This window comes from Megalops cyprinoides, chromosome 20 (assembly GCF_013368585.1).
Source record: "Megalops cyprinoides isolate fMegCyp1 chromosome 20, fMegCyp1.pri, whole genome shotgun sequence".
In the NCBI taxonomy this organism is placed as follows: Eukaryota; Metazoa; Chordata; class Actinopteri; order Elopiformes; family Megalopidae; genus Megalops; species Megalops cyprinoides.
This window is the reverse complement of record NC_050602.1, coordinates 24,328,609-24,338,190: the sequence shown is the minus strand read 5'-3', so window position 1 is coordinate 24,338,190 and position 9,582 is coordinate 24,328,609. Positions and strand designations below refer to the sequence as shown.

Here is a 9,582-nt window from a genome sequence, read left to right as displayed (position 1 = left end):
AAATGGCGAATGTATTGGGAGAGAACGACCCGTTTGTAATTTTTTAAAAAAGGAAAAAATCTTTTTGAACTCGGGGAAACCGAAGAGAGGGAAATCTGTCAGTCTGCGAAACATAAACGGGTGTGCGAGGGAGAAGAGCAAGATTTGTCGGTTTTCAGGCCGATTTGTTAAATATATGAAACATTTTGACCCCCCTGAAGTGACCGAATGAGGTAAAAAAAAAATTGTTCTGTTTTTTTTCTCGAGAGAGGGAGAGAGAGGTGTCCGGTACGTCCACGAGCAAACATTTCGCGTGATTAAAAATCCGTCGAATTAACCGCCACATTTGAATTTGTCTGAAGATAACCGTTAAAATGCACGCGGGGGATACATTGTGTGTGTGTATAGAGCCGCGTTCGTTGTATCGCTCAGCTGTATTTGGTAGAAGTCAAGTGGTGATCATTTTCATTGTTCGTTTTGCTAGCTGCCCGGCTAGCTAACAAAAGGGGGACTGTGGTACGAAAGGGGGAAAACGCCTTGAACAGCACAGAACTAGCCACTTAGCTAGCTACCGTCACCTCTAGTTTTTAATTCCGTATTTATGTATTACGGCTGGATATATCGTAAGTCCATACTGTCTCGCACATGTAGAATAGAGGCATGTTTGACATCAATCATCCATAATGTTGTAACAAAACAATCACCTCTACATTGCTCGTTCGGCCATTTATATTGAATGAGGCAGTAAACAAGGAACGTGTATTCACTAGCTATCATAATGGAAATTTTGGTCAGATGTAGATGTTCGGTTCTTGCAGATGTATGTTTGCATACTCGTAGCATTTACCACATTTTGTCATAAGAAGGCATGTCGTTCCCCGATTGCTTGACAATGAATGTCAGATCCAGGATGCATCCTTTCATTATTTTGTTATGTAAAACGTTACTGGCTGGTTACTTTTGCCAGCCATTTGTGGACGTTGAACTACATTTGTGTAGTACATGTGTGTGGCGAAACGAAAGTGTGCCCAGTGTGTTTTTAATACATGCTCTTCCGCAACAGAGACGCAACGGGAGCAGCGAACTTGTCAGTCCACCAAAAATCACCTTCCCCTAGGCAAAGCAAGTCGCCTGCGTCCCCGGGTAAACTGTCTCTCAAGGATGGGCACAGAAGGACCACGAAGCTTGCGAGCAAATTTGAAGAGGGCCAAGATGTCCTAGCTCGCTGGTCGGATGGCTTGTTTTATCTTGGAACTATCACAAAGGTTAAAAATATTGTTCTTTCTATGCATATTGAAAGTCTTCATATTTGTTTTTGTTGGGTGTAGATTTTAAGTTTTGTTGAATTTTATAACATGTAAATTGTACAGTTTTGCTTTGATTCCCGTAGTTACGGTGACATCTTTTCACAGATAAACAAAGAAAACCAGCGCTGTTTTGTTGTTTTTGAAGATAACTCAAAATCCTGGGTTCTGTGGAAGGACATTCAAACGGGCAAGTGCTTTCCACTTAATTTCAAGTTCGTGGGGATGGTGTTGTCGTTTGGAAAATGCGATTTATCATCAGAGCCTGGTTGTAGGTATATGTAGTCTTGCACCCTAGCTTTGCCTCTCAGCCCTTGGAGACATCAGTATCAGCATCTATGCAGCATGAAGGTATTGCACCTAAAAGCTGTTGGGGCTTTGTGTTGTGTAATGCCACTTGTACCATTTCAATGCATCAGTGTAGTTTCAAGCCTCTCTATTTTCTCCACAGGTATTTCCAATAGAAGACCGATCAACAGCCTCAGTTTTTAGATTTTATTTCATTTCACGCTGTGTAATTTATAGTTTGGCTTAAGTTCTTTTTTGGCTCTTATTTACTTGGTTCATTTCTTTCCACTATCTGCTCCATTCAGCTTGAGTTATCTTTAATTTGTCTCTGACAGTTGACAGACCTCAGGGTTTCTGGGCTTACACAAACTGTAAGCTCAACAAGGCTTCCGGAGACCGTATTAGGGAAGGTACTTTGAGTCTGTGTCAGTGTCCATGTATGTAATATGTATCTTTACTTTCCCTTCTGTGGTCTACATGATGTTTCGGTGTCCTATGTTGCATCACAGTGCAGGCTGATAGGTTCTCTTAGGGCATAAAACCAGTAGACTGTATTTTCAACCATATTTGAAGGTTCAGTCCTTTCAGATGTCTCCATACTCTACAGTAACACAACTGCCTTTAGTAATGAATTCAGGGGCTGTTGAAATGATTAAAAGGGTTTGAGCACTTGATCTATTAAACCAGGCTTGTTTAAATCCATACATATAAATACATTAAGCTCATATTTGGCATCATTTTCATATGTCCTCGACGAAAGGAAAGTGTTCTGTTTCGGATTTTCAGCTTGAGATGAGTACATGTACACCTGCCTAATGAAAATAGTGATTGATCAATGCTGTGAATTCAGCTCTCTGTAAATCTTGGTGTCTTTCTTTCCACCCTGTGTGTAAGAGTGCCAGGTGGTTTAGTGGGTCCACATTGTGGTGTTTTCTCTCTTTTTATTTATTTTTTTAATCATTTATGCTGTAATGGACAGCAGCCCTTGAAGACCTCTTAAGTGGTAGCTGTTTGTTGCAGGGGCCAGCGGAGGTGGAGAGATGGTCTGCACAATATGCCAGGAGGAAAGCTCCGAGCCTCCCAACGAGATGGTGATCTGCGACAAGTGTGGGCAAGGTAAGCCCCCGGCCCAGCCCTCACAACGCCCGGAGAGGGGCGAAGGAGGCGTCCCTGCCTGCTTCACCGTCTGAAACGCTGTCTCTGCCTGTCTCGCAGGATATCATCAGCTCTGCCACGCTCCCAACATCGACTCCAGCGTCATCGCCTCCGACGACAAGTGGCTCTGCCGTCAGTGTGTGTTTGCGACTACAACAAAGGTGCGGCCGTGGAAAAACGCTCTGGAAGACCCTGTCTTTCACGCAAAAATGCTGCGCTGTCTGTCATCCTAATGGAAGTTTACGTGCAAAGCTTTTGATGAGTAGCGCTCTGTTTGTGTGGTTGATGGCAGAGGGGTGGAGCGCTGAAGAAGGGGCCGAATGCTAAAGCCCTTCAGGAGATGAAGCAGTCGCTGCCTTACACCCTGGAGGACCTGATCTGGGACCAGGGTCACAAGACCAACATCCAGCAGTGTTACTGTTACTGTGGAGGCCCGGGAGAGTGAGTGTCTCGCTGCACGGACGCACATTCCCGCCCAAACACTCACTCACACGTGCACACATGCATGTGCATAGCCCAATGTCATGGTTGTGTTTTGGAATGAAAAATTCGGTTTATCCACATGGGCACACGTGTGCGCATAGACGCACGTTGGCACAGGTTGTTTTCCATGAATCCCACAGTGATGTAACCCTGCTGTGCTCTCTCTCCAGCTGGTATCTGAAGATGCTGCAGTGTAGCAGGTGCAAACAGTGGTTTCACGAGGCCTGCATTCAGTGCTTTCAGAAGCCCATGCTCTTTGGAGACAGGTGCACTGATGCCCTTTCAAATGCCACCAGTTTGGAGTAAATATGTTTGTTTGGAGCTGCCTTTGAGAAAAATAAATATGTTCTTGTACTTTTTTCACATTAGGTTCTATCTATTTATTTGTTCAGTTTGCAATTCTGGACCGGAGTACCTCAAACGTCTGCCTTTACGATGGTGGGTTTAAGTCAAAATTTCCTTTTCTTATGTTACAGTGATGTGCTTCAGCATGGAATGGAACAAACCCATTTTGTTCACATTAAATCATAAAATATTTCTGTGTCAACATAACATGTAACAATGAATCATCATTGATCAAGTCACATTTTCTGGGGCAGAAAAAGGAAAAAAAAATCTGTAATAATCCAAAACCTTTTCTGGCTGGTCACACCAAGATCAAACCTAGTAGATGGTCCTTACAGTATATGTAAAAATCGCATGGGTTTAATTTTCCGATGAATCATTTTTTTTCAGTGTACGCTCGTTAATCTCTTGGGAAGGGAGAGGTTGTTGTACCGCATCAATGTGAAGACCTTTTGCTTCAGTGATGTCAGTTCTGTTTTGAGTCCCGTGTTCTTTGTCATCCACAGGGCAGATATTGTACACCTGAGCCTTTACAACCTGAGTGTCATTCACAAGAAGAAATACTTTGATTCTGAGTTGGAACTGATGGCCTACATCAATGAGAACTGGGACCGACTGCAGCTTGGAGAGGTAGGGTTTTGGTCATTTTTACGAAAAATTCCTATAAGAATAAGACTAAATTAGAATTATCTTATTTGTTGAATAATATATATATTTAAAATAATAGAGAAAAATTAAATGGGAAGGATTTTCAGACACATTAGACAACCATAAGAGACAAAAAATTATAATTCAGGAAAACTGATGAGATTTCAGAAGTTTTGAATGTATGCTTCATTTTCTTACAGTGACCAGTTTATTTGGGTAATGTTTTCTTTTACTTTGAATGAGTGTAGGAAATGGAGCACTCGGCTGTTTATGAATTGTTGATTGGTTAGTGTTTGAAGGATATTGATGGTTTGCAAATGTGAGTGCAGGAAATAAAACACAGTTTGATGTTTAAATACCTAATCTGTCTTGTCTGTCATCCCCAGCTTGGAGACACTCCTAAATCAGATCGATATGAAAGCATTCTTGAAGCACTGAATAGCAACCACACCATGTAAGTTTTATACACTGATATGATTGATAACTGCTGTAATAACAGCGCTGGTTCAATGTCATTGATCTGTGTGGTCCTGCCGTTTCCAGGTTCATGTCAGGTAAAGAGATAAAGAAGAAGAAGCACCTGTATGGGCTGCGGATCCGCTTCCCACCGGCTCCCCAGAACACAGACTCCACGGTCGACCAGGAGCCCGAGAGGGCCTCCCACGAGATCAAGATCAAAGGCCGCAAGTCCACTAAGCCCTTACCTGAGCCCAGGTGAGAAACTTGCTCTAACCTGCAACCCGTGCACAGAAATGGACCTGTTCAGACAGCATTTCCCACTGATCCATGGTGTGGTTTTACTGATTGGTCACACTGTCTTGGGGCTTTGGTACCCAGCATCCCAGTGTGTGTGGCTTGTGTGTATCATTTTAATTTGTCATTATGTACATTATTTTCAAAATTCTTCTGCTTTACTGCTTGTCTACTTATTATTTATATTCTATCATGCAGTACTGAATGATACAGATTTATGTAGGTAACACTGCTATACAGACCAAGTTTGAGGCAACAGATATAGTACATAAAAGAAAACGTAGAACCGGCGTTGAGTTGTTCGGGTTGTGTTGTATGACTGCAGTGAGATGACCAATGGCGTGGTGCAGAAAGGAAAAAGGAAGCACGTTGACCACTCCTCCTTTGAGACTCTGGCCAAGCTGCGAAGATCCGGAGAGCTCTTGACCCAGGTCAGCACTACATTGGGGGGGGGTTTGTGTGCAAGTGTGTGTGCGAGTGTATGTATGTGTTTTTTTCCATGCACATCCTGCACGCAGGGAGTGCTGAAATGACGCATGGGCAGTCCTCTGGTATAGTCGCCTGATGCTGCTTTACAGAATGCAAGTGCATATCCGGAGAGTCCGAGCTGACCGGCAGACTGAGGCATCTCTCACTAGTGATAGCTCTGGACCTTATGGGCATCTGATAGGACACTAGGAGGTGACCATATGCACTGAGATAAGGAACTACCGTAGCACGACAAAACTAGTTATGTCCTGTCACTGTAGGCCCCTGGTCATCACTGGCCAATGACACAGCCCAGCTTCAGACTAACAAATATGTGATCAGCAGGGCTGTAGCTGTACTTGTGGCCAGGACCTTTACTGACCGAGACACAAAATTAACATTTTTCCGTGGTGATATCATTTAACATTAGCGTAGCAATTCTTGTAACATTGCTGAAACATGTTAGCTTATGTGTGCTATGGGCGCAGTCATGCGGTGAAATGGATCACGATGTAGACATGGAAAAACCAGCATTTTTCTCCATCCTGTACCTCCTGCTATAGGATAATGAAAAGCCACCCACAGTGGAGAACCACCCATTGGACCTACTGGCTTCTAAGAGGTGAGTGTCTGCCGTTGCCTCTTGTCTGGGAGTAAGAAGCCGTGCTTCACTACGTCAGCCTTACTCTCCAGTATTTCTCTTTGTAGCAGCAGAAGTGATAAATCTGCACCATCTTCAAGTACCTCAGATGTGGAATCTATAGGTGCCACAAGCACCACCGAAACTACCTCAACGAGTATTTCGAGACAGTCCAGGTATGTCTCTGCTCGCAGGTGGTATCACTTTTCATTCCTGTAATGAGTCGCAATGTATTTTTCATCCCTGAGGAAAATGATTCACAGTGACTGCATATGTGGGTAAAGATATATGGATGTGTTGTCCACAGGACTCGCAATAAATTCTTTAAATTGAAATTTTCTAGTGTGAGGCTACCAAGGTGGTTAAGAGTTCATCTAAATAATTCAAGTGTGGGGGTAGCAAGCAGGATTTATTGAATTTTTAATTTTATGTAGAGTTATGTTTTTTATTCTCCTCAGCCTGCACCGGTCGAGCAGAACCCGCACGGGCCGCCGGTGGCCAATCACACAGCCTTCCCTGAGGAGGGGGCGGAGACGGGGCCGGCCACGGCGGGCCCTGCAGCCCCCGAACCCAGAGATCCCCCGCGAGCCGGAGCTGCCAGAGCCCTGCCAGCTCCCGGGGCTTCGCACAGACATTGTACACAGCCTGGACCAGGACGCGCAGCTCAGCCACCTCAAGAGCTCCATCACCAACTACTTCGGAGCGGCCGGCCGCATGGCGTGTGGGGAAAAGTACCGCGTCCTGGCCCGCAGGGTCACCCTGGACGGGAAAGTGCAGTATCTGGTGGAGTGGGAGGGGGTCACTGCCTCATAAGCTTAACTTGCCCTGCATTTATCTTTCTATAAGATCTTTTTTTTTTTTTTTTGGTTGTTTTGGTTGTTTTTTTTTTTTCCTTTTTCTTTTTGACTTTGATTGAATAAGATGTTTTGAATTTGTGACGCTAGTTTTAACACACTGGGGCAAGACCAGTTGGTTGAATGTAAGGTGAGATGGAATGATGTGTTGCGATGTGTTGAGCTTTTGTTTTCATTTACCTCTGAGATGTGGGGTGGGAGCGTGGCCTTGCCAGCCTCTCACCCTGCGGAGGAAATGTGTGGTAGTACTCATCAAAAGAGAGGAACCGAATAAAGCATCTAAAAAGTGTGCTGCTGCAGGTTTATCATACCCATTTAAGACAGTTTGATTCTTTCTGAATATGCTTTGGAGCAAGAGCAGTGGTCAGAGGATCATACCGTTTTTGTTTGCTCGTTCACCAGAAGTTCCCAGCCTGTAACTCTGAGGAATTATTTGATTCTGAATACTAAATACAGTTTCCCTGGCACTTACATTGTTTCGAGATTGGTTTATGTATGCCTCACTCACTCCCAGTGGTAACTGAAAACAGGAGCCTCTCCTTGTGTGTGTCTGCTTCAAGTTCTGGCATCCTGTGACTGATCGTTTGCAGTATTATTTCAACAGAATTGTTATTTGCTTTGTCTTTTAAAATGGTTTTTTTTTTTTTAACATGCAAGTCACTGAGTTTAATTTGAAAGCTTAGCTGTTGAGCAAGAGTGGCAAATGACTAAATTTTTGTATCGGGTGGGTAAAAGTTCTCAAGTTTGATTTACTTTCTCAGTTCATCATTCAAACCACATCATTCATTTCATTTCAGATGTTTCAACAAATGGTTAAGAACTAATCGGTGCATATGCAATCATCGGTTATTTCCTGAATACACACCTCAGAGCTGTTTGTTGTTATGCTCATGGAGGATCTCTTTAACATGCTTTTCTTTCATTGCATTTGTATTTCACAGCTCTGTTCAGGTGTACTGAGTTGGTATATTGGACAGCGAGATCAAGGAATCCAACCCATTTGATGTTTCACTGTTGTCTCTGTTCTTTTATCGGTTTCCTATGCAACTCAATATTCAAGGAACTAACTTTGATCGGTTTTGAGTCTCAATAATTTAGCCATACCTTTGCTTCAGGAACACATTGCAATATTTTACAGTTACAGTTTACTCAGGCTTTTTATTACCGGTGCTATTTATTGCTTTCAAATATGTGCACTTAGATTCAGACTTGTACTGGTACCGCCAAACTCGCCCACAACTCTCAGGATATCGTCAGCAACTTAAAAAGTCACCATAGAGGTTACATCCAAGATAATGTTAACAAGCTACGATTTTCTTTTTTAATGGCCAGAAGAAAATGTGATGCTCACATGTGGAATGTACGACAATGTGGAAGAGGCTTTCCTGTGGTGTTAGTATTTCAATTATGTTTTAAGTTCTCTGTCAACGTTAAGACATTTCTTGAAAGTTCATGAAAGGTTTAAAACTCAGTTCTGGTTGGTTGTACATCACCATACAGTCATTTGGCCAACTTGCAATCAGATCAGTGTAATCCTTTGATTCCTTTTCTTGCCAGAACATCTTTTCTGATAGTGTTAAATGTTTCTCTGCTGTATCAATACATTTCAGTGTAGATGTGTTGCTTACTGTATTAAAGAGGAGGACATTTCCACATGAGGGAGCAGTGTTGGACCTTGGCATTGATACCTCTTAAATTAAAATGATTTTGTATAAATATATATAAATATATAACACATGTAAAGAAGCTTTCCCCCTGTCTGTTGGTGTGCCAGTGTTAGACTAAAGCTTTCTGTTTTCTACTGGCTTTGAACAGGCTTCTTCAGCCAAAGAATAAATCTTTGAAATGTATGTTGTCTCATTTGCTTCTGTGAATACTGGACTCTGATCCATCAAGAACTGAAAGTGGATTTACCTCAAAGCAAGTGTGAGGCTGCCAGCATTTATGGATCTGCCAGTAAGCTTGTAAAGTGTGGTTACATTAAAGAAGAAAGCAATAAAATTGAAGAACTGTCTAATTTGTCACATTAAGCATTTATTAACTTTGACAGCTTAAGTGATACCATCACTAGTGATTGCAGGAATTCCACTTTCCTTTCTTTGAAACAGGAGAGCTGTTCAAAAGAATAAAGCATTTTATTTGTAAAAGCCTCTATTTTAAGGTGGATTTTAGCCCCTGAAATTGTTACATTCATGTCATCATAATTGTTCTGGTTTTTTATTTAGCTAAAATCCTCAACCAGCCAGCCAGAGCCTGTAACTAGATTTTACTACCTTCACTTGGTGCTGTTAGCTATGGTAACATTGATTTGTGGAATGCTGGTCAGATCCCATCCATGTTCTGGCTTTTAGTTTTAGCCCAGTGTTTCAAATCACAAAAATAAAAAAAAACCCAATTGTTTCCAAATTGTTACAGTTGTACTGTTGTAATGTCTCCCAGAAATCACTTTGACTATTTTGTACTAGCCATCAAAAACTTTTTTTCAGGGCAGTCTATGAAAAGTCACCTGACAGGAATGAACATAATCTGTCATGGAATGAGGGAGAAGGCTCCCCCAACACTATTGATAGAGAGCCTCAACAGGTTTCTTGGATTTTAGTAAGTGGTTCTTCTTAAGCTCTCTCATGGGGAAGCACTCAGTTCCAACTACAAGATGTTACCCTCT

The 9,582-nt window shown here is 42.4% G+C and overlaps 1 protein-coding gene across 2 annotated transcripts; it reads left to right on the top strand.

Annotated features, from left to right (window-relative positions):
* mtf2 (metal response element binding transcription factor 2) lies at positions 1-6,943 on the top strand. Of its 2 annotated transcripts, XM_036554676.1 has the most exons (15): positions 1-212; positions 1,043-1,244; positions 1,392-1,473; positions 2,592-2,687; positions 2,787-2,887; positions 3,019-3,167; positions 3,380-3,475; positions 3,579-3,647; positions 4,061-4,184; positions 4,589-4,656; positions 4,746-4,916; positions 5,281-5,386; positions 5,987-6,045; positions 6,132-6,239; positions 6,522-6,943. In XM_036554676.1, the coding sequence occupies exons 1-15, from the start codon at positions 208-210 to the stop codon at positions 6,874-6,876; spliced, it is 1,791 nt and encodes a 596-aa protein (XP_036410569.1). In that variant the 5' UTR covers positions 1-207; the 3' UTR covers positions 6,877-6,943. The 2 variants fall into 2 exon arrangements, with proteins under 2 accessions (XP_036410569.1, XP_036410570.1); XM_036554677.1 differs by lacking the exons at positions 1-212; positions 1,043-1,244 and having other exon boundaries at positions 1,405-1,981.
* The last annotated feature ends 2,639 nt before the right edge of the window (positions 6,944-9,582 follow it).